Source organism: Barbus barbus (assembly GCF_936440315.1).
Source record: "Barbus barbus genome assembly, chromosome: 1".
Taxonomy (NCBI): Eukaryota; Metazoa; Chordata; class Actinopteri; order Cypriniformes; family Cyprinidae; genus Barbus; species Barbus barbus.
Window position 1 is genome coordinate 32,407,671 of NC_136729.1, and position 25,806 is coordinate 32,433,476.

At 41.3% G+C, this 25,806-nt stretch overlaps 1 protein-coding gene across 1 annotated transcript in view; it reads right to left on the reverse strand.

Annotated features, from left to right (window-relative positions):
- Nucleotides 1-17,852: 17,852 nt before the first annotated feature.
- LOC306847771 (uncharacterized protein) overlaps nucleotides 17,853-25,806 on the reverse strand; it is a gene marked incomplete at its 5' end in the record, with an annotated part of 57,388 nt that continues 49,434 nt past the window's right edge. Inside the window, 10 exons of the mRNA XM_079381917.1 lie at nucleotides 17,853-19,208; nucleotides 19,347-19,519; nucleotides 20,457-20,571; nucleotides 20,684-20,861; nucleotides 20,965-21,177; nucleotides 22,526-22,624; nucleotides 22,811-22,939; nucleotides 23,030-23,101; nucleotides 23,547-23,619; nucleotides 24,176-24,309. Coding sequence (XP_079238043.1) covers nucleotides 19,127-19,208; nucleotides 19,347-19,519; nucleotides 20,457-20,571; nucleotides 20,684-20,861; nucleotides 20,965-21,177; nucleotides 22,526-22,624; nucleotides 22,811-22,939; nucleotides 23,030-23,101; nucleotides 23,547-23,619; nucleotides 24,176-24,309 — 1,268 coding nt within the window. The 3' untranslated portion in view covers nucleotides 17,853-19,126. The remainder of the gene's footprint in view (nucleotides 19,209-19,346; nucleotides 19,520-20,456; nucleotides 20,572-20,683; nucleotides 20,862-20,964; nucleotides 21,178-22,525; nucleotides 22,625-22,810; nucleotides 22,940-23,029; nucleotides 23,102-23,546; nucleotides 23,620-24,175; nucleotides 24,310-25,806) is intronic.

The following is a 25,806-nucleotide window of genomic DNA, read 5'->3' on the forward strand; positions in this document are numbered from 1 at the left end:
ATCATTTGTTTTCATTATTCGTCTGTGAATGAATAAGAGCAGACTAATGTCTTGCTTTTTATGTCCACCGTAATTGAACTTTGATGTTTGCTTCAGAAAACAGATTCAGGGTATTAACATCCAGTGACCCCTCTTTCTCACTACAACTTCAGTGTAAACATGACTTGGACATATTTGGCATGATTACTAGCAGAGACAGAAGGAGATGTTGCCATTGTTTGTAATGATTTACTATAACAAGATGACACAGTAATATAAAATTGTCCAGCACAATATTTAAAAGCTCCTCTATATTCCACTGCTGATTTTTTTTTTTAATTCCAGAATATTTAAGGTTCTAATTCTGTATGTTCTTCAATTAAAACACTGGTTAATATAAAAGAAATATAGATCTCAGTTTACATCTTGATAGTTGTTGTTTTTAGCAAATATACAAGTCATCCTGTGGCCCCCTTAGAAGCATGCTGAGGCCCTCCAGTGGTTTCTGGCCCCCTGGTTGAGAAGCCCTGATAGAGACCACAAACACTGAGATTAAATAATGGAAGAACATGTTGAATAGCATGGCATATACAAAAAAAAAAAACACCAAAGAGTCCTGCGCTTTGTTGCCATTGCAAAGTCTTCTCCCCAGACTTCTGTATACTTTCTTTTCTCAGAATTACAACATTCGATATTGTGATATTTCCATCAGGCCAAATGACATTTAAAAATCAAGAGAAACCATAGCACATGTATATTAAAAACAAAACCTGGTCAGTTTTAGGAACTGATCAGACATAAAAGCTGACAAATAAACTGAAGGACAATGGGTCTCATTCACTAAACATGCGTACGCACGAATTTTTGCGTGAAATGTGCGTACGGACGTTTTCACGAATAAATCATGATTCATCAAAAACTTTCGTACTGAAATTTATTCTAAATGTACGAAAAAATTCAAGAACAACTTATACCACACGTACGCAATAATCATGTACGCCCAGGGCCTTATAAGCATGTATAAAGAACCCCACATATAATTAGATATGTTATTTACAGGGTGGGTGAACAGTAACTAGACGTTCAAATTGATAAAGTATAATCATAGGTCCAATCATATAAATATATATATATATATATTCATTTTAACACGTATATTTATTTTAACACGTATGTCCCCCCCCCCCCCCCCCCCCCCCACACACTTTTTATAAAAAGTAAATTCGTCCCCCGCACTTTTTCATTGGACAGTTGTGTTCTCGATATGTTGAGGTTTTAGTGGAGCAATGTATATAAATGCAGAATGATTTTAAATTCAAAGAGACAAGATCATTTATACATGACGTTTACGTTTCCATGGCAATCAGTCACTCACGTTTGTCACGTCACGACATGCAGGCTCGCGCCCGCGGTCCCGCGCTGTATCCATCATTCATTAGAGGTCGAGATGAGTTCAAAGCGGCAAGAAACTCTTCACTCCTTTTTTACGAAACAGTCAAGCAGCGTAAGTTGTCATGTGGGATCCGAATAGTGTTGCACAATGTTGAGTGACTCTGCCTATTGCTCTTGTTGAATAATTAGCAAGTTTTGATGTTTGTTAGGCCTATATGAAAAAAAAAAAAAAAGCCGCCTGGACAACATGCACTTATTTATTTTCAGTGTATTTTTCCCTAACTCTTTTGTAACGTCTTTTATTTTAACACGTATGTATGTTATCATTAACTTTATTCTAATAACTTTTATTTTAACACGTATGTATGTTATCATTAACTTTATTCTTATCAAATAAGAATAAAGTTCATGTTGAAGTGAGATTTTACAGCGTTTGCAGCATTGTGACATGTTTAACTCTAATGTTCAACTCTAAATGATGTATTTCAATCAAGTATGCAAGCACTGATCTGATACAGGATCGATCTTCATTTAGGGGTGCTCTGTCATTATTGCACTAAGTGATGTTTTATTAACAAATTTCGGGAGGAGCACGCGCAGATAATTAACACGGCCAATTCATCATCAGCAATCACACCACCTATCCAATCAGCACGAGAGAGAATCCCTATAAATAACCAAGCAGTCTTACCGTCATTATCTCTCGTCTTCCGACATTGGCACACCCATTCGAAGTAATCATGTCAGAGATCGAACTGTTCGCAAATGAGGATACATACGAAACGACGGATCTTCCTGCATCACCAGCTGCCGTCCTCTGCACCAGCGCTCCGCAGGACATCACGTTTCAGCCCACGGCTGCAACACGGGGCCGCCGGCCTTCCCGTGCAGCACCTGCTCACACATCCAGGCGTCGAGGCACGCCGTCATCTTCCTCTCCAAGGCGTCAGCCACCTTCTCCAGCATCATCCTTCACATCAGCCGTTTCCTACGCCCCAGCCGCGGAAAATTGGACCGTGGCAGGACTTCGCCAGGTACTCACCAGCGCCGGCGTCATCATCCCAAGCCGTTCTACCAAGCCGGATCTCCTCGCCCTCTACGCTTCTCTTCAGTCCGGGGAGCCTTCAAATCCTTCACCTCCATCTAAAGCAGTGGCTAAAACAAGTCAGGGCCGCGGCGTTCCTTACTCACGCCAAGAACAATTCACCACTCCTTCGGGGATGGGCCTCCGGCCACAAAGCCGCACCAGAAGGCCTTCGGAAAGCCTAGGCCGCACCCCGGATGCCGCCGCCACCAGCAGCCACCCTCCTCCTCGAGCCACCGAACTTTTAACCCACCCTGGCGAAGAGCTGGCCTTCGCCTCCACAAGCCGCCGCGTCCGAGCGAGCACACCTCCGCTAGCGGCAAGGAGCCACCCAAAGCCCCGGCCCCACCCCACTCCCAACCCCCTCCCCTACCCATGGCCAGCAGCCCCACCACTCACGTACAGCGCGAGCATGCCTCCGCAATCGGCGCAAGCCCCGGCGCCTGCCATTCCCCCTCTCTTCCCCTCCCTTTCCTCTGCCCACCGACCTTACCCAAGCGCGAGCATGCCTCCGCTAACCACGGTGCAAGCCCCGGCGCCTGTCATTCCCCCTCTCTTCCCCTCCCTTTCCTCTGCTCACCGAGCTTACCCAAGCGCGAGCATGCAGCCGTTATCAGCGCAAGCCACAGCGCCCACCATTCCCCCTCTCTTCCCCTCCCTTTCCTTCGACCCTCGAAATGCCCCGCCGGCCACCTTTCCCCCTTCCTCCGCCCGAGGCCCATTTTCACTTTCTTCAGCCACACCCCTATCCATCCCGCCAAATGCACTGGAACCAGCCCCCGTAGCCAACTCCATCAGGACACAGATCTTGTCAGGTGCGGATATAGACCTTTTTTCCCTTTTGTCACCAATTTCACCTCCGTCCGCCGATCGCCAAATTGACTGCGGAGAATTTTCGGTCACCTTAAAAAACACAGTCAACAACCCGTCACGCATATTATCATTCACAGAATTCACGATCGCTTTCAACCGCTACACAGAAGTCATTTGCACTGAATTTCCCCACAGAAGACGCGAACTCGGCGACTATCGCTCGCATTATCATTCGGAGGCTCCCATTTCTATACATACCACAAACTCTTTGCAGCCAAATGCGCCATTCGCGTGGCCCAGTGGAATCAAGCCCCTTACTGGGGAGCCCTGGACACCGAACTTCACAACAGGATATTTTTAGGCTGCCGTAACATCACATGCGCCGTCTGCCGATCCGTTTCCCACTCCACTACCTTATGCCCCTTCATCAACCCATCCATTCCCCCCTGCCCAGAACCATCCCAGCCCAAATCCACCAGCCACATGCCAAGCATTTCAAACGTATCAGCCAACCCATCTCCTCTACTTCGCCACCGCCCATTTTCCTCCGACAGCCAGATCTGCATCAGCTTCAATATGGGTAGATGCTCAAGACAGCGCTGCCGGTTTATGCACGTTTGTGATTTTTGTGGTGGTGCTCACGCCCGCTTGATTTGTCCAGTGAAAAAAGCTGCAAATAAAAATACCAAAAAATATTTATTGACTCCTGTAAATGTTTCTCGTTTATCCACAGAACTACTCCATCACCTCGACCCTTATTTTTTCGATTATGTCATATCAGGTCTCTCACACGGTTTCCACCCCGGAATCGAAAATCTCCCCACCCAAAGCCTCATCTGCCCCAATCTCCAGTCCGCTCTTACCGAACCCGAAACCGTCGATATCCTAATCAAAAAAGAAATAGACGCAAACTTCATGATCGGCCCCTTTTCCGTTCCCCCCTTCAACATTTTCCGAGTTAGCCCCATTGGCATAGCCACCAGAAAATTTTCAGGTAAAAAACGCCTCATAATTGATTTATCATCACCACACAATTCCCCGTTCCCGAGCATTAACAGCCTCATTCCGCTCGAAGAATTTTCCCTCCACTACCACGACATTGACCAAGCCATTACCCTGATCAAAATTGCGGGTCGTGGCGCTTGGCTGACCAAAGTCGACATCACTTCCACCTTTAAAGTAATGCCCATCCACTCAGACTTTTGGCATTTATTTGGCATTCGCTGGCAGGAAAAATTTTATTTTTCCGTCCGCCTCACTTTCGGCTGCAGAAGCAGCCCCAAAATCTTCGACATGTTGTCAGAAGCTATCTGTTGGATCCTCTCGAACAATTACGACGTACCTTATCTAGTACATCTCTTAGACGATTTTCTAATCATCTCACCCCCCGAATCCATCCCAGCCGCGCATCTTCTGACAACCCAAACGGTTTTTTCAGAGCTCGGGATCCCCCTCGCCCAAGATAAAACCGCGGGCCCTAGCACTTCAATCGAATTTTTAGGTATCAATTTGGATTCACAAAAATTCCAGGCTTCCCTACCTAAAGAGAAAATTGACAGGACGATTCTAGTAACATCCGCTCTCTTAGCCAACCCAAGCTGTTCCAAACGCGAACTGCTATCCATTCTCGGGCATTTAAATTTTGCGATGCGAATCATCCCACAAGGATCCCCCTTCATCTCCCATCTCCTTTTTGTCGCTTCATCCGCCCACGCACTTGAGGATCAAATAGCTCTAACCGACTCATGCTGCAACGAGCTCAGCTTATGGATATCAAACAGTGGAACGGCTTATCTTTCTTTTACAATAACCTGATTTCTTCCCCAGTCGACATCCAATTATTTACCGACGCCGCACCTTCCGTCGGTTTCGGAGGTTTTTATCAAGGCCGCTGGTTCACATCTACATGGCCCCCTCAGCTGCTAATTGTACCTCAGCCTTTAATGTCCTCAGCATTATTCGAGCTATATCCCTTAGTCGTCGCAGCCCTTCTGTGGGGCAAAGAGTGGTCTGCCACTAGCATAATTATCCACTGCGACAACGAGGCTACAGTGCACTGCATTAACAAAGGTCGTTCCCATTCACCTGCGCTAATGCCCTTGCTAAGACGCCTGATTTGGATTTCAGCTCGCGAGCAATTCATCATAATTGCAAAACACATTCCCGGGTCCAAAAATCTAATAGCCGACTCTCTCTATCGCTTTGCCTTCCAGAAATTCAGGACGTTGGCGCCAGAGGCGGACCTGCTCCCAACCCCGGTACCTCCCTATTCAGAGCTGATATTCCCGTAAATCATCCTCTGAAACCTCTCCTCGAAGCATCCCTCAATTCGATTCTTCAAGCAGTATCCCCCAGGACCCTACAGTCTTACCTAACAGCATGGAAATGCTTAAAAAATTTTCACTCAGCTTACAACCTGCTGTTCCCCAACTTTTCCCTGCTCTCCATCACCTCCTTCATCTCCCACCTTAATGTCAACAAAAAGCTCCAAATCAGCTCTATTAAAGGTTATCTAAGTGGAATTCAATTTTTCCACAAACTTTTATATGGTTCCCCTTCCCCCCAAATAGCCAATTCTCAAACCTCCCTACTCATCAAAGGCATCCAAAAAACCCATCCCACCCGCCCAGACTCCAGGCAACCCATAACCTTAAAGATTTTGACTGAATGTATTTCCATTCTCCGCAGAGGTTACCATTCCATCCACACCGCCCGTACGCTCGACGCCATGTTTATCCTGGCTTTTTTCGGCTTTCTCAGATGCTCTGAGCTCGCTATCACATCTAGCTTTAACCCAATCATTCACCCCACCATTTCTGATCTAGCGGTGCTGGACGATGAAACTATCTCTTACTTCATTAAGCGAAGTAAAACAGACCAGTCAAAGAAAGGCCACTTCATTTACACCTTCAACCTCCTATCGCCCATATCACCATACCAAGCCCTCCTAGCTTTCCTCCTCCTCAGGAAATCACAGGCCAAACTCCCATCCGACCCCCTGTTTACAGACGACTCCAACCGCCCCGTCACTCGCTTCTGGTTCCAAAAGCACCTTAAGTCAGTCCTGCTCCTTTCTGGTACCCCAGCCGAAAACTTTTCCAGCCACTCGTTCCGAATAGGTGCAGCAACCACAGCAGCCCATAAAGGCCTTTCCCAGCAGCAGATTCAAGCGCTTGGTCGCTGGTCGTCAGAAGCTTTCAAAAGCTATATTCGTTCAGACCGCTCCCACATCAAGGAAGCTCACCAAACACTAATCGGCCTACTCCTCTAATGATATACATCCCTGAGAACCCGAAATTCATACCCTCCCTAGCCAACCCCTCTTTAACACCACCTATATCCACCTTCAACGGCCCATCCCCACCCCATTCATTTCAACACCACTACATTCAGCCTTGTCCGTACTCCCCCACTGCCGCTGCAGTGTCTGCTCCCGCAGGAGCCTTTTTTCTATATTCCTCCACTGCCGCTGCAGTGACTGCTCCCGCAGGAGCCTTTTCTATATTTCTCCAATGCCGCAGCAGTGACTGCTCCCGCAGGAGCCTTTTTTCTATATTCCTCCACTGCCGCTGCAGTGACTGCTCCCGCAGGAGCCTTTTCTATATTTCTCCAATGCCGCAGCAGTGACTGCTCCCGCAGGAGCCTTTTTCTATATTTCTCCACTGCCGCAGCAGTGACTGCTCCCGCAGGAGCCTTTTCTATATGTCTCCACTGCCGCAGCAGTGACTGCTCCCGCAGGAGCCTTTTCTATATTTCTCCACTGCCGCAGCAGTGACTGCTCCCGCAGGAGCCTATCTGTATTTCCCCACTGCCGCTGCAGTGTCTTCTCCCGCAGGAGCCTTTTCTATATTTCTCCACTGCCGCAGCAGTGACTGCTCCCGCAGGAGCCCTATCTGTATTTCCCCACTGCCGCCGCAGTGACTGCTCCCGCAGGAGCCTTTTCTATATTTCTCCACTGCCGCTGCAGTGACTGCTCCCGCAGGAGCCTTTTCTATTTTCTCCACTGCCGCAGCAGTGACTGCTCCCGCAGGAGCCTTTTCTATATTTCTCCACTGCCGCAGCAGTGACTGCTCCCGCAGGAGCCTATCTGTATTTCCCCACTGCCGCCGCAGTGACTGCTCCTGCAGGAGCCTATCTGTATTTCCCCACTGCCGCTACAGTGACTGCTCCCGCAGGAGCCTTTTCTATATTTCTCCACTGCCGCAGCAGTGACTGCTCCCGCAGGAGCCCTATCTGTATTTCTCCACTGCCGCTGCAGTGACTGCTCCCGCAGGAGCCTTTTCTATATTTCTCCACTGCCGCTACAGTGACTGCTCCCGCAGGAGCCTTTTCTATATTTCTCCACTGCCGCAGCAGTGACTGCTCCCGCAGGAGCCCTATCTGTATTTCTCCACTGCCGCTGCAGTGACTGCTCCCGCAGGAGCCTTTTCTATATTTCTCCACTGCCGCAGCAGTGACTGCTCCCGCAGGAGCCTTTTTCTATTCCTCCACTGCCGCAGCAGTGACTGCTCCCGCAGGAGCCTGCATCTCTACCTCCCTCTCATCTCTACTTCCAGATTCCACAGAAATACCACTACCACAGCAGTATCCAGCATCCCTTCAGCCTAAGCCATGCAAGTTTTTGGGGGGTTATCAAGCCCCTCTTCGGCTGCTGTCCTGCAATAATAGCATTTTGGGGGAGCACTTTGGGTCCGGGCTAAATGCCGAGCTCGTACCCTCTCCCCGGTCGAGGGGAGTACCCCGGGCTCGGGAATGATTACCGAGCTCGGAGCCCTCCCCCTGGACAGCACGCCAAATACGCATAAACTTGCTCCGTTATTATTATATGTAAGTGTGAACTCGTGAAGTGATGTTTTATTAACAAATTTCGGGAGGAGCACGCGCAGATAATTAACACGGCCAATTCATCATCAGCAATCACACCACCTATCCAATCAGCACGAGAGAGAATCCCTATAAATAACCAAGCAGTCTTACCGTCATTATGTCTCGTCTTCCGACATCCCTCCACCACCCCGACTCCTCACCACAGCCGGTTCCTACCCCAGCACGGGGAGGAGCACTCAGGGGGGGGAGCACTTTGGGTCCGGGCTAAATGCCGAGCTCGTACCCTCTCCCCGGTCGAGGGGAGTACCCCGGGCTCAGGAATGATTACCGAGCTCGGAGCCCTCCCCCTGGACAGCACGCCAAATACGCATAAACTTGCTCCGTTATTATTATATGTAAGTGTGAACTCGTGAATTTGACGTTTTTATGTGTTGTCAAGAATGAACAAGAAACAGTCAGCCTAGCAGAATCAGGACGACACGCAAGAAAAACACACTTCACAGATGAGAAGAACTGATAGAGTGGCTTTTAACACCTGGCTGTTTTTATATTGTATAAAATCTATTAATACACAAGCGTTTGTTGGATTATATATGGACCAATCATAGAAAACACATAATTAGTCAAATATAGAAAAATTTTAAATACCATTAGTATGATGAAAAACTTCTCAGCTATCATTTTTAACTACAGTATGTAATTATTAGCTTGCATATTGGTTGTTTATTAGTACTTAAGCACATATTAATTCTGTATTCTTCATGATCATATTCTGCATCCCATAATTATACCTAATACCTAAACTTAACAACTACAACGACTACCTTACAAGCTATTAATAAGCAGTAAATGAAGAGTTTATTGAAGTAAAAGTCATAGTTAATAGTGAATGTGTTCCCCATTCTAAAGTGTTAAAAAATAATTTAGTATACAAATTATTGGTTATTGTCCAGCAGTGTACTTAATTAGTTATTTTCTTCTGTATGTCACTATTCCCTGTAAGTACATGTTTCAAACACTACTTTATTTGCTATAGACAGAGGCAGAAGTGTATTCAGAGTTGAGAGTGAATGAGTTTCAGTGAGGCTTCAGAGGTAAATATTATTTACAGCATTGTCTATGATAAGATATTTCTTATACCTTTTAACATAGACTAATCAGACTAATGTATAATAAAACAGAACAGAATAAAGGAGTATGTGAATGTGCAAGTATCCATTACTGTGTGCCATGTACTGTACATACAACACTCACAAAATACTATCTGAAATATGTAAACAATAGTACCCTTATAAGGACATCTTTGTAACTTATACTCAAAAAGGTGCACATATAGAGTACCAATATGTACCGTAATGTACAACTATGAAACTTTTTGGGGTAAATAAGGTACAACGTCCTTTTAAGGGTACTGTCCCATGTGACAAGCTGTTGTATTTCTTTCTTTCTTTCTTTCTTTCTTTCTTTCTTTCTTTCTTTCTTTCTTTCTTTCTTTCTTTCTTTCTTTTTTCTCTCTTTCTTTCCTTCTGTTTTATAATCATATATAATAATATAATCATAAAGCATATTAAGCAAAAAGGTATGATTAAAAATAAAACCTGTCAATTAGACAAGGGTTAACTGAAAAAAATAAAAATAAAATAAAAACAGGTATAAAACTAGACATTCCGTCCCCCCCACTTTTGAAATGATGGCTACGCCCCTGTGTATATATATATATATATATATATATAAATATAAAATTAGAGATCCAAACAACAAATCACCTGATCTATGCTTATAAACGGTGATTATTGTGTCTCACCTTGTGTTTGGAGGCATGGCACACTTACTGCTTGAAGACATTGCGGCGCGTGCTCTAAGGAGAGAGCGCGTCTTTAGAGAGCGCACAGCAGGGCCGGCGCCAAGGGGGGCACTCGTGGGTCGTGACCCCCCAAACGAGTTACTGTGCCTCCCCACTTTCCATCCTCTCCCCTCCTTGCTGAACGCGATCGATTTTGAAAGCGAAAGTACCGATAAAACAGCGCACATAAGAATGGAGTTGAACGCTTTAGCGAGCGTCTTCACGAATACACCCCCCCACACACACACAACGTGATTTGTTACCCCCCTAGAAATTTAAATGCCCCCCCGATGGAGGTGCCCTGGCGCCGGCTCTGGCGCACAGATATGTTTGTTGAGAGTGACGAATGGCTGTTCAGTTGCTTTTAAATAACACATTTTTTCTGGCTTCCACCTCCGACAGCAAAACCTCACGTTCATTATCGTTAAAGTTATTTTTCTTTGTCTTTTGTTTCGATGCCATAATTGTCTTTCTCTAGACCAGTGCCGCTTTGCGGAAAGCCCTTATATGGAGCTGGTTTGGACGTGTATTATGCTAATCACTAACCTCGTGCACGCGGGCGCTCTTTTAGAAGACTCCAGATTCACTAACAGAAGAACGAGTTTAAGAACAAGCTCATGTGCGTACACACGTATTGTGAATTAGGCGGAACGTTTTCGTGAGAAGTTCAAATGTGCGTATAAATACGAAAAACGTACACACTTATTAGTGAATGAGACCCATTGTCCATTAAAGGGGTCCCATTATGCTTTTTCACTTTTTGAATTTTAATCAGTGTATAGTGTGTATGTTTGGGCATAAAAAGATCTACAAAGTTACAAATCTCAAAGTCCACTTCAAAGGGAGCTATTTCGTTTTTAAAAAGTCCCTTTTCAAGAACTACAGGGTTGTTTTCCTGTATTTGTGACATCACAAATAAATCCCGCCTACGGAAATGGTTGAGAGGTGGGAGAAGGCTTGGTTGAGTTCTACACGTTTCAAAATCGAAACCTGGTGGGGTGTTTTTATATCACTGTATTTCTGAAGCCGACTGTTTTCAGAAAATTTTGGATGTCATTTTCATTTCATCTTGCATGTAATGTCTGATAAAGCAGCGTTTGTGAGCACTTTTTGTACAGCGTTACCGGGGACACCTCGCTCTCTCCCACTGGCAGAGAATTAACTTGCATATATATACTGTTGTTGACATCCTATATAAAACGTGCTTTAGCCAAAAAAAACAACAGCAATAGGGAGTCACGTGACGTGCTCATGAACCTAATCGCACTTGAGTAGAGCTCTGTATTTTAAGTTTTATTCACTGATGGCATGCAATCGGAAACAGCAGGAGTTGTTTCCGTCGGCTTCTCCGATTAAGAAGAAATCCAAGCCACCGACCGCGAGCGATATGATGGACAAGATGTCGAACACTGTTACACACTTTGAGGACATTCTAAGAACAGAGTTGACGGCGATGAGGAACGAGTTCACTTCTCACATGTCAGTTGTTCAGTCGCTATGCTCTAAACTGGATCTTCTTACAGGGGAGAACAAAAGAAAGTTGTTGCAGATCATGATAGACGCGTTGCCGCGCTCAAGCAACAAGTTGTGGACGTACAGGATCACAATAGGCGCAGCAGTCTGCATCTGGTCGGATTGTCTGAAGGTTCTGAAAAGGACGACCCTATGGGCTTTTTGAAAACATCGCTACTGACGTGACTCCCGTCTCTGGCGGGCAAAGAGATTGAAGTGAAGCAAGCGCATCGCGTGTACACAAGGCTCTTCTCAGATCACGCTAAACCACGGGTTTTCATCTTTAAACTGCTGCGGTACACGGACAGGGAGCTCATTCTGCGGGCCGCCAGACTTCATGCCCCGGTGAAATCTTCCGACAGAGCAACGCTGTCTTTCTTTCCAGATTTTTCTCCGGTCACCGCAAAAAGAAGAAGTGCATTTGCACCAATTAGAAAGGAGATAAGAGACAATGGCATCCAGAATTTTCTCCTTTATCCTGCAATGCTGAAGGTCATTCTCAATCAATGTGAACCTAAAATGCTACACTCCCCAGAAGAAGCAAGAGATTTTCTCAGATCCCATTCATCCACCAACTCTCAGTGAGCTTCAGCTGGACATTTGCTGTCTAATCGGAGAAGAGATGCTCTAAATGGTTAGGCGACTCTTTCACTGTTCACTTTAATGTTCACTTCTTAATTCATAGTTACTAGAAGCTTTCATTGTGCATACTGATTATGATGTTATTTTATTTATGTTTCTAGTTGTATTCCTTCTCTCTCTCCCTTTTATTTATTTATTTATTTATTTATTTACATGGAGATACTACCTAGTCAATATGTGACTATGGGGCCAATGCTGGTGCTACAGTAATGTGCAGGTTTTTGTTGACGCCACGGACCATGTTAAGGGGTGCTGGCAGATCAGTTTGTTCATGGTTTGATCTTCCATAGTTCATGGGAATGTATTTTTTTTTTTTTTATGGTAACGGGGAGGGTGGGGGTCCGGGGGGGGGGGGTTAATGGTAGACTCGACTGGTTTTATTCTCAAACTTGTATTTTGTCTTATTATGCAGTAATTCTGTTTGATACCTTTGACTGACCTTAATATTCTTATAGTTTGATTGATATAGTGTTAGTTCAAGAATCCCATTCGAAAGAGGAGGATATACGCAGGTGTAATAATATGTTTTATGAAGTGGTATCTCACTCATCTTGGGATACTAAAACCAAGGGTGTCCTAATATTGGTGCAGAGGACTTTAAATATTACTATTTTAGAGAAAGGTTGTGATACAGATGGTAGAATAACACATATAAAAACAATAGTGGAGAATAGCAATATTGTACTTCTTTCAGTTTATGCCCCTTGTACTCCTGACCCTACCTTTTCTCTGTTTTGTCAACCGATCTCTTGAAATTTTCAGATTTTGAAATTGTATTGGGTGCCGATATGAATTCTGTAATGTCACATATCCTAGGTAGATCTTGACCAAAGGAATCACACTCTCAAGGTATTTATTTTTTTTCTGAATATGTCATCTTCTGTGTAATCTCTGTTCGCAAGGATCTTTAGGCACGTTTTCACAGTTTTTATGGGGGGAGAGTGCCCTTCTCTCTCATTTTTTTGGATTCAGCTCTCACAGGACCTGTTATATTTGTTGGGTACTGAGATATGTTTGACTCTGCATAATTTTTTCATGAATGACTTTTGGGACTTCACCTTGTCCTTCCAACAAAGATGTTTACTTTTAGCTGCTCTCACAGCAGCAAAAATTGCTAGTCAACCGTTGGAGTCCTCCTCACACAATGGACGGACGAACCTGGACTGTGTGTTTGTTGGACATTGTCTCGGTGGACCTCTCAATTTCTCGTGTGCATGGATCTAGTTTGTGTCATTCAGCGTTTGATGTCGTGTCATCTTTTCTGGAATCCATGTGAAAATTATTTTATTGTGGGTTCTGAATTTGCACAGTTGTTTTTTGTTTGTTACTGCTGTTTCAAGAAGAAAAATTTATAAAAAGTTGTTAACAAAAAAAAAAACAGCAACAATAATGTTACCACTTTATATGTCTTGCAATATCCGTGCGTGCATTGATATGGCAATATTGAAGAACTTGCTGTTTTGGCAAGAGGTGGGGCAGTACTGAAACACTGTCTAAGCTGTTCGCCAATCACAAAACACTGGGACAGCTAACCAATCACAACACATTTTGTTTTTCGGAAGGCGGGCCTTCATCAAACCCAGAACTAATTTGTTTGTTTCAGGCTGGGGAAAAAGGTATTGTAATAAGGTAAATTATGTGAAAAATATTGTGATTTTTGAACCACCAAGCATGAGAGCATGTTCTAGTACACCCCCAAAACAAAATCAAGACTTTGTAAAAGAGCATAACAGGACCCCTTTAAAAGATAAAAGTCTGTTGTGAAAACGGTAACTGTTTTTCTACATTTTCTGAACTTCAGTTTTAACTTAATGGACTTCAGTCTGCATCTGATAAAAAAAAATTAATAAAAAAAAGACAGGCACACACATGTATGCATCACTGGGTGCACACCATAACACCCCTAACCCCCACCCTCCCCCAGCACGCTAATACCAGTAAGCTGTGTCAGTAAGTAGCTTGGGGAAATCAAAGCGGATAACTGACCATTGCAAGTGAACTTTTCAAGGGGGTCGACTTCTTTCCCAGAATCTCAGAGCTTATTTGCCCATGAGCATGTAGTAAGACACTTAAACCAGGAAACTGTTATCTCCTTAGGGGCCTCAAACCACTACAGAAATCTACTCACATGTATAATAATGATATCTAGGGAATGATGCCGTCCTTCTTCACACAGCGACCATGTCATGAACTGTTGTTGTTCCTCTATAATGACACCCTTAATTGGATTTTTAGTATTTAAATGTAAGCGTTTTGGCACTGCATGCTAATGAACAGAATCAATCCCCTATACTACGCTGTGTCTGCCACCTTGCACCTTCATTGGCAGCGGCACACATTGGTGTGAAATGTCAGATCTAAATATAGTTTTATCAATCCTTTGCTGAAGCCTAAATGAATATAAAAAAATGGGAAATGTTTAATTTCCGTTTTAGTGTCCAGGCAGACTGGCGAGCCAGGTGGCGAGAAGTGATAGTCTTTGTGAGTCATTGAATCATGGACTCAATCAATTCATTCAAAAACACTAATTCTTTGAATAACAAACCACCATAGCTGTATCCAAATACTCCTAAATTGGTAAGTAATATGTCAGAGTTGACAGTATTCTTAAAACAGAAGGCAAAAATACCCGGATAACCTATAGTGTTTCTGTCCTGATTGACATCGGTTTAATGTAGATCAATATGTTTAACGTTCAATTTACATCAAATTAAATAAATAAATCGTCATGTCAAGTTTTTGACTTTAATTATGATTTCAATTTGTTGACCATGACAACATGACAAATATGAAAGTGACGTGACGTGCCCAAGTATGGTAACCCATACTTGGAATTTGTGCTCTGCAATTAACCCATCCAAAGTGCACACACACAAGGTGGACACACACCGTGAACACACACCCGGAGCAGTGGACAGCTTTTTATGCAGCGGCTCCCAGGAGCAGTTGGGGGTTCGGTGGGGGGTATTGAGGGTGGAGAGCGCTGTACATACACTCCCCCCACCTACAATCCCCGCCAGACCTGAGACTCGAACCCACAACCTTTAGGTTACGAGTCCGACTCTCTAACCATTAGGACACAACTTAGCTACCCCAGATATGTATATGTATATGTATAAAAAATCATATTTATATATTTCTCCATTGTTCTTAGTTTTTAGTCTTTTCCTAATTAGAGCCATAGTGTTGTATCCCTGTCATGTTGTCTGATTTTCAAATGTTTTTGCTTAAAATCAATGTTTGTTATGTTTTGCTTCACCTCAAACCCGGGTTGGTTTGGTTCATGGTTTATAATACTTTAATAAATACTTCTGGTACCAAGGTAACTGACAAGGTGGACATTGCACTCTGTATAGAACCCTTTTTGTAAGTCGCAAATTAAGTGCTGTAAGTGCTGTGTTGCTCATGGTAATGCAACAGTTGATTCTATACTTTGGCTTCGTTCTGAACTATTTTTGTTGGCAGAGTAAAAACAGTCAAAGTAACCGATAATGTGTAATTACTCAAAATGTACCTACAGCTACAGTGCTGATGTTAGCAACAGCACAGGTGCTTGTGTAATATGGCTTAATTTCATTTGAACGACAGATCGGTTTTAGAAGAGTGAGTCAGTGCGATTTCCCAAAACACTTTTAACAACCCTTGATAAAATGTCTTGGCTGCACCCCTGCAGAGCGCAGAAGGGGAAGAAGTTTCTGCGTCATTAGGAGCTGAGGTTTCTCCCAGCAGCTCTTTTGATTTCAGTAGTTTGTAAAGTATGTGCACAAATGAAGGTTCTATTAGGGCTTAGGTTGCATGTGGATCATGAGCTCAGGGGCAACATGTGAACGTTTACGCCAAATTCCAGCTCTCAGGGGATGTAGTATTTGCCACTAGGTGTTCATGTTTCAAAACAGACATGAGCAGTGATTCCTTTTTTAAGCTCATTAAGCAAAAGGTTATTCCCTAAATCATGCATGTCATCCGATATGCCCCTAAGGGGCAAACAACCTGGAAATACAGATTTTGTCTCATTGCTTGAACCATTCCATGGACACAAAAATCGAAGTTAATCCAAAGTCAGACTGTACGGTTATCTTCAACTTTAATGGCCTAACTTATATGGAGCTTATAATATGACAAAACGATTTGAATTTGAATTGTGTAAATTTGAATTATTGACAGGTGTCATTTAACAAAACTGAATATAATGTGGCATTTAACATAATTCTGAATTTGATTTTTTTTTTAACTTGAATAATGAATTTTTTTATGGAAGTTTTTTCAATAGACATGTATTTTCAAACAGCAGATTTTTTGTTCTGAATTCTTTGAATGCAAATATCCAGTTTTAAAAAATACAGCTTCAAATTTTCAAGATGAAGAAGAAATTCGGAATATCAAATTCAATATTTAAAATTCAAAGCGCAGAAATTGAGAGCGTAAAGAAAGTAGGTCAGAGGTCATCCACAGGGAAGAGTAGATGATCTCCGAAAAGTAATTAATTTCTTCTTCATCTTGAAAATTTGAAGCTGTATTTTTTAAAACTGGATATTTGCATTCAAAGAATTCATAACAAAGCTCCATAAACTTAAGGTATGAATATGAAAGTTGTATATGCCTGCTATATATATATATATATATATATATATATATATATATATATATATTATGACAGTTAACCATTAGTATATGTCTATAAAAGTTGCTGTTTGTCTATTATTGACCATCAATGTTAAAAACAAAGAAAAATACAATCTTTTCATAATAAAGAACCTGACTTTCAGAGCCCGACTGAATGATTCAGTTGCACAAGTAGTGAACAATGAACTTTCGGGCCAAGCCAAGCCAAGCCAATGTTGACCCTTGTTTCGGTTCCTTCTAGGAATAAGACCACTTAAGTAATTTTTGTAAAGAGCTTGGTCGTTGCCCCTTGGTCTTGTTGTTGGCTGGATCAAATACCACTATCCCAGTGGCACTGGGGTCACTGTCATCTGCTCACTGATCCTATTGAGAGCTTAGCTCTTGCCAAATATCAACACTCAAGTTTGTCAACTGGATCTTATATGGACTATTTAGGTCCTAATAACCTCTCCTAAGCTCAAAGCTTAGTCATTAACCAATCTGTCCTGGATAACAAGCACATTGTTAGAATCAGAAAGAGCAGGAAGGAGGGAAGGAGAGCAGAGATAAATACAACAAATATTTATTTTAATGAATTTTACATCCACTTAATCATGTTGTGATTGAATCATAATGTATTACTACACAACAAAAGAGTGTCTGGAAATTTGCAAAGGTTCGCTGAACTCCATATCTATATACTGGCATAGATGTCTGACAGGATAAAGACAGCTGTTTGGTGCAGCCCTTCAGTCCTCGTGACTCAGTTCTCCCTCCACATTTACATTTATTCATTTAGCTGACGCTTTTATCCAAAGCGACTTACAATTGCTATATATGTCAGAGGTCGCACGCCTCTGGAGCAACTAGGGGGTTAAGTGTCTTGCTCAGGGACACATTGGTGTCTCACAGTGGATTCGAACCCGGGTCTCTCACACCAAAGGCATGTGTCTTATCCACTGCGCCATCACCACCTCTAGTGGTCCACCACCATAAAACTATTTTTGGTTATCATGCAGCAAGACTTGATGCTTTAGACTAGGAAACTTAAGTTACTGCGAAGAAAATATAACACTGTTGTAATGTACCATACTAATACTGTCATAACTAACCAGAGCAAAACAACCTGAATCCCACTCTAAAAAAAAGTTCACCATGCACAGACAAAGTTTGTTTCTTTTATTTCAGTCATTTAAGTTTATAACAACTTCTGGATACTAGACATAAAGGGGGAAATGATTTTAAAGTAATTTTTGCACCCCATGATGACGTGAAAAGATCTTCACTGTTTTAGGTTAGATGAACCACCACTATTAGCAAATTGTATGTACTGTGTACAACTATGCATACACAAAACTATTATATATTATATAACTGTAACATAGTATGGCACAGTGTAGTTTATGTTCACATTTTCTGACAGACAGTGGTTCATCGAATCTGAAACAATGACAGGCCACACTGTGGCGTAATATAACACATAAGAACCAATGAAAAGTTTACAAATTCATAACACTAGTATTTGATGGGTTTTCACAAAAATGTCCTTGCCGGTTAAATGAAATCTGAATAAAGGAGACGACTGTAAAAACAATAAAATTTTCACGTGTGCTATGAAGAACTACTGAATGAAAAAAAACAACCCTCCTACAGCCAAATCAAGTTTCTGGATATATACTTTCTTTTCAATATATATATTTATAAAATACTGTTTCATTTAAAGAAAGTTCTTTGTACAAATGTCAGTGTAAATGAATGTGGAACTAATATGTGAATAAAGGAGTGAGTGGTGAGCATACAGACTGAGATCGGTTTTGTTTTTACACTAAAAAGGTGTTTTACACAATATACACATTTTATTACTTACAAAAAGAGATAAATGACACATTGCTAAAAAGTCCTGATACAGCAGTGTTAGTACCACCAATAAAAAAGAAAAAGTGATTGGGGAAAATGATAGCCTTAAAAAAGCAGTCCCATTAATGTAACGCTTCAGTGCATTTCGTCTCTTTGATGTTCAAAGTGCCGATTAGGTAACATGGAGACAATTCCACTCGAAAGAAAAAAGAAAAAAGCGAGAGAGCGCTTCTCCCAAAAAAATGTACTATTTGTGTACCAACATCAAAATTCTTGTAGGAAAATATTACGTGAAAAGAATCTCTAGAGAGAAAAAAAATCTAATGCACATCGTCTCACAACTGCCATGGCACCTTGCTGGATCTGCATTTTTCTTTTGAGGTACTTCTTTAAAATATAAAAAAGACTAATAAATTCATTTATTTTGTTCAGTTTCTTTTGCTGTGTCGCACAGTAGCACCATGTGAAGATACTGCACCAATGAAACTTCACTGGTAATCAGCATGATGGCTGCAGTCGTTGTAAGTGATGGCTGATCCTCAACAACAACAACAGACTGCAAAAAAGTCACTAGGTTACGTCCTCTTCATACACACAATACAGCGGCTCACACGGGTCTGCAAGTTTCCAGCTTTCAGTGTCTCTGACTGCGGCTTTCTGTTTGGGCAGAGAGGAAAAAAATGATTCGAAAAATACTCTGATGATAGACATCTTTTAGTTTTAAGACAGTTTGCACAGTTTTTCAAGGAAAATTGCCAAGAAGAACTGTTGTCATAGTTTGGAATGAAATATTACCTGAACATTTCATTCATATCCACAGTGGCCAGCCAGAAGCTGTACGAGTTGCTGTAATAATTGCAGGTGCCTCGACCGTGGCACTCGATGAACGGAGACGAGCGGAACTCCTCCAGACAGGAACCGGGAGAGGCAAGAGCCTGACCTGAGCCCTCAGCACCTGCACTGGTGTGCTGTTACACAGAGCGAGATACAGCAATGAATGTTAGGCAAAAACCAAGATCTTTTAAAAACATGCCAATCTTTATATTCATGCTGTTTTTATTTGAACAACATTTCAACTTGGACTTGAAGAATTTATAAATGTGATGTAAACCAGTATAAAAAATAGGTTACACTTTCTTTTAAGGTGTCCTTGTTGCAGTGTAATCATACATTTAAGTACTGAGTAATATTAATTAACTACATTTACTTACTATATGGTTAGGGTTAGGATTAGTTTGGTTTGGTTAAGGGTTATTTGCATGTAATTATGCATAATTTATTGTTATTATAATAGTAAGTACATGTAACGTGTAACAAGGACTCCTTAAAATAAAGTGTTCCCAAAAATGATTGTTGTTATTTCATTATTGTTTTCAAAAATATTTGTTGTTGTTGTTATGAATCTCAGGAAGTACATTTATTTTATCACAGTGGTCTTAATGCAGTGTTTCTGAATCAGGATTCACTAGAGGGCCTAAGATGACATCAAATAACAATAACGAAACAATGTATAAAATAAGCCAGAACAATTCAAAATCAAGATATTTCTTATATTTATTCACCTTATATTTATTTAATCCCATGAAAAGTCATATAGATTAAAAAAAAAACAAAAATTGGTTAAAAAGTGTGTTTTTACTAGTTTCTGTAAATAAGAGAATGTTGTCACATCATTGAAGTAGATGTACCAAAGAAAGCCAACAATGGGGCCTTCATATATTGTTGTGGACAACTGTGGCCCTTGGAGTCAAAAAGAACTTCTGGTCCAATTGAGTCAACAGTTCTCTTGTCACATGATAAAATGGCTTCTTATATGTAGGTTAGACTTTGATTTGGCAGTTAAAAGTTTACCAATATTACTAATATTCAATTCTTTCTAAATAAATTCCCCCCATATGTGCATACCATCATGAAAGAGTAACCGATCCAGAGCACGCCCCAGTTGTTCGGGCAGGATGGCACCTGAATGGTCTGGCTGTGTATAGCAATCACCATGGCTGGAGCTTCGCACACAGAGCACCTGCGCGCACACACACACGCACAAAATGATTCAGGTAATTCAATGGATTAAATTTGCCAAACCACAGATTCCACTTCTACTCATCATCTGTGTCAGAGTGACCACCTCTTACCGACTGATGAAAGGTTTGATGCTCTCTCCAGTGATAGGCGCCATGCTCATGGGCATGGGCTGTGGTGTGGACAGCCAATAGGAGTAGTCATTGCGGGAAGCAAAGTTGCAGACATTGTTGATGTTGCAGAACATGAAAGGCATCGTGCTGAAACGACGTAAACAACTACCAGCCGTACCTGATGTTAATTTGAATGAAGAAAAACATATTAGTCATGATACATGTGACGTGAGACAGAAAATGCTACAAGTGTGTGCTCTATGTGTTTTGGGGACACTCACCCAGGTCCTGTCCATGTGCCCTCTCGTTGCCTTGCACATAGAGTAAAGAGTAGCCATCATAGATGAGACTTGTATCTCCAGGACACGATGGCACCTCTGTGGTCTGACTGTGGCGTGTGATCAGAAAACCGTGTGCGGCAGACGATGAGGCTGCGATACCTGGAGGGCCCTGAATCCCTTCTGGACCTGGAGGGCCAGGGTAACCACGCTGACCTGTAAATAATTATGTCATGGTTAATGTGAGGATGATACATGGAAGTGGAGAAGATTCAGGCACTGTTAATAAAGTTCCTGTTCCTGCTTTTTCCAAAAATATGAAAAAAGAATAATGGAGCCACCAATTTGAAGGATGATCTTTAAAGGAATAGTCGACTCAAAAATGAAAGTTCTGTCATCTTTTGCTCACCTTCATATCAACAATGATGTCAGGTATTGTTACTCACCCTCATATCAGAAATGGAAAACTTATAATAATTTTCCATAAGCAAGCTGTTTAATCCAAGTCTTGTGAAGAGATATGATCACTTTATATGAAAAGATTTAAAGGGGTCATGAACTGAGAAACAAACATTCCCTTGATCTTTTGACATAAATGTGGTTATTGTGCTGTAAAACATCCTGTAAGTTTCAGAACTTAAAACTTTCTTGTTAATCTAAAATCAGCTTATAGTGAAGCTAGTCTGCCAAAATGACAGCTTTTGTAATATGCCACTCTATGATGTAATAGTGTGGCTACATACCACTACATACCATTACACAAGTGTGTGTAACTATTACCTTGTCACTATTGCATTGTCTGTTATTACAGATCGTTTGATATGTATTCAGTATTTATGCTTTTTTGACCTAAATCACAGCAGCGCCCATCTATGAAGGATGTAGGCTGTCAAACATACACAACTGTTAGCCAATCATAGCAGTGGGCGTTTACTTCCGAGCCTACCGTCCGCCTATTCAAACTGAGCATTCTGATGAAGGGGGTCAAAACAGGACAGAAAATAGCTTTTTACTTCTAAATTACGTTTTTTGATGTAAAAATCTTGATAACATTATAGGGGACCTCAGAGAACAGTACAAAATAAAAAAGGCAGTTCATGACCACTTTAATTCAGGCTTTTATTTACTTCTAATCAATGACTGACACACACATAGAGCACATCAAATATGGTAAACAGGGAAGCTTGAGCATGTGCGTAATGCACAAGAACCATGAGATTTGTTCTCGTGTGTGACACATGTGATGTACACATAAGCTTCAGTGATTACCGCTTGTGATGCGCTCTATGTATGTGTGTTTATATGTAAATAAAAGCCTAAATTAAAATTGTAAAGTCTTAGGGGTTTGGTAAGACATAAGGGTGAGTAAATGATGACAGAATTTTCATTTTTGGGTGAATTACTCCTTTATACATTTTTTTAACCTGAATCTTTAAAGGCTTTATTGGACAAGACATTGGAGATGCAAACTTGTACTGGAAAATGACCCAAGCTGGATTTGAAATTGGATAGACCCTGTGCAACATGTCTACCCACCAAGCCACGTTTTGGACCTTAACATTACCTGGTTGTCCAGCTGGTCCTGTATCTCCCTTCCGTCCTGATGAGCCAGTAAATCCTGGAGGTCCCATTGGTCCTGGGTCTCCGGGGTCACCAGGTGAACCTGAAGGTAGAAGTGAAATCAGACATCATACGGAAAAAGACCAGCATCATAAACCAAAACCATTGCCACCAATGAATGGTCTCTATGATCAGCTTAGATCACATTTTCAGTAGTGCAGCCCAGATCAGGTTATCAGCTATAATATTTTTTTTAACTACTGTGTACAGTCTAAATATATCCACTAACCTGGAAGACCCTGCAATCCCAAGGGACCTGTTGGGCCTCTGCTGCCTGGGATACCAGGTGGTCCAGGAGGACCACGCTCCCCCTTCAAAAGAATTGGTTCTGGAGCATAGCCTGGCTCACCAGGAGAACCTGTGGTCAACAAAGGGGAGATGAGTATTAGATGATGCATTTTCATTGGAATTGTAAAGGGGAAAATATCCAGGTTTTAAAATAACACACCTGGTGTTCCAGGGTCACCACGTTCTCCTGGGTTGCCATTAGATCCAGGAAAGCCAGGCTGTCCTTTAGGTCCTATAACATGCAGAGGTTACGTGGATAGGGCTCATTCATAAATATAGCTTCACAACAAACATTACCATTTACACATTTTATTACAGAGCCACTTTGATGTTGTTCCAGACATGTACGCTGTTATGTTTTTATGTGGAACAATCACACATATGATCAATTTATTTGATAAAAAATATAGCAAAAACAGCAAACATTCAAATGATCATTTTATGTTTTAATATACTGTATTTCAAAATGTAATTTTGAAAATAATCTGTCACTGTGACAGTTTTGAAATATGAAATATGAAAATATGACATTTGTAAAATATTAAAAAATTCTCCTTTTGTGTTCCATCAAATAAATAACAGCAAATGAGACTGAAAAACATTAGGGTGTATAAATATTTACATGCATTTTTTATTTTGGTAAACAAATCCTTAATGGTTATAGAAGGAAAACCGACCTGGGAATCCAGGAACACCTTGAGGTCCAGTATCTCCTTTTAGGCCGCTAGGTCCTGGATTTCCTGGTGTACCCTTTTAAAAAGCAAATAACAAACATCATTATCCGACTAAATTAATATTATAAGTGGAAATTTATAAATAAATGGACAACTCTTTATATTATTTGAAATTGTTTTATCATGTGAGACAACAGATACTAAAGACATACTAGAACAACTATACAGGAAATCATAGAATTTAGCAGTTTAAGATATTTTGGATGAAAACCGGGAGGCTTGTGACTGTCCCATTGACTGCCAAACAATTAACACTGTCAAGGCACAGAAAAGTATAAAAAACATCATCAGAATAGTCCATCCTGGTTTTCAACCAAAATATCTTAAATTGTGTTCTGAAGACGAACAAAGCTTTTATGGGTTTGGAATGACATGGGGTAAGTGATTAATGACAAAATTTTCATTTTGAGGTGGAGTAACCCTTTATCATAACTAAGTATTGCCCTCTTTTCATCAAAGTGTCAGAAAACCCACATTAAACAAATGCAGCCTACAATGTTTCTACAAATGCAAATTGTGCGAAACCCTTTGCTAACAATATCTAAATCTTCTTTCACATCTATAATGCTTACCGGAAAGCCAGAGGAACCGTAATCTCCTTTCAGTCCTGATGCACCAGGTGTCCCAGGGAGTCCAGGCATGCCCTTCTCACCTTTTACTCCTCCACTACCTGGAGGTCCACGGGTACCCTCAGGACCAGGAGGACCTTCACATTCACAAAAAAGAAATCAGTTTCTACCTGTTTCACTGGTACCTGTTTAACAAACAGCATTCATCTTAAAACATGAAATCATTGTCAACATCATTTAAACATTTAAGCATTGATGTCCAGATTTGTGTGCATGTTTATCATGTGTATTGTTGTATGTGGTGTGCTGAATGGTTTTGGGATATTCTTGGAGAAGGCACAAAGAGAGCTGAACTAAACTATATTCCTATAATTGGATGGGGATAAGAAAGTTAAACATCAATCTCAGTCCTACTCAACCTCTTATGCAGAGGTAAATCATCTAATAACAAATGGAAGTGCACTGCATGACACAGGTGAGTATCAAACCAAGTTCTAACCTGCAGGACCTATAGAGGGGTCAAAGGTCAACGGGTTCCCAAAAGTCCAACAAGCGGAGAAGCAAAGAACAAGGTAAAGCAACATAAGTCATGTGATGTGTTGAAGAACAGATAAGTTTTGTCAACTTTCAAAATGTTTCAAACTCAGTAATTCAACTCAGTGACATTACTGAAGAAACAGATATATTAGACATTGCATTTATATAACCACTCAAAAGTTTTTTTTTTCAAAAAGGAAATTGATACTTGTATTTAGCAATGAGTAATGGTCTGGAATAAATCACATTTTAAAATATATTAAATGGAAATTCAAATATTATTATAATTATTTTTAAATTTTAATTATTCACAATATACTGTTCTGCTGTGTTTTTAATCAAATATATACAGCTTTGGCAAGGAAAAGAGACTTAGACTTATAGACCCAAAACTTTTGAATGGTAGTGTACATGCGCATCATTTTTCTGGTTAAGCTAAACTTAAAGGGTTAGTTCACACCAAAAATTCTGTCATTAATTACTCACCGTCTTCCGCCATTTTGGAGAGTACCCCAGAACGTAATCAACGTAATCAGCTTTGTTTACATTTAGTAGAAAGCGTGCGTATGCTGAACGAAAACAACGCTGATTACGTTCTGGAGTAACTAACTCTTCAAAATGGTGGAAGACGGTAACTTGGGGAGAAGAACTGTTGAATAAATTATGTTATTATTGTTTTCTTTGTGCACAAAAAGTATTCTCGTAGCTTCGTAAAATTACGGTTGAACCAGATGTCACATGGACTATTTTACAGATGTCCTTGCTAAATTTCTGGACCTGGGAACATTGCAATTGCATTGCTGTCTATGCAGGATCAGAGAGCTCTCAGATTTGATCAAAAATATCTTAATTTGTGTTACGAAGATGAACCAAGGTTTTACCAAGGTTTGGAACGAGATGAGGGTGAGTAATCAATGACACAATTTTTCTTTTTTGTGTGAACTAACCCTTTAACAAAAAAGGTTCACATGTTCAACACATAACTGAATAAAGCTGTACATAGTATAGTCATGATATTCCATTTAATCAAGAAGTGCACATTCTCTTCAGAAAATACTTGCTTTTGGAATTCTGGCCTAATTGAGTTGTTGCAGGTG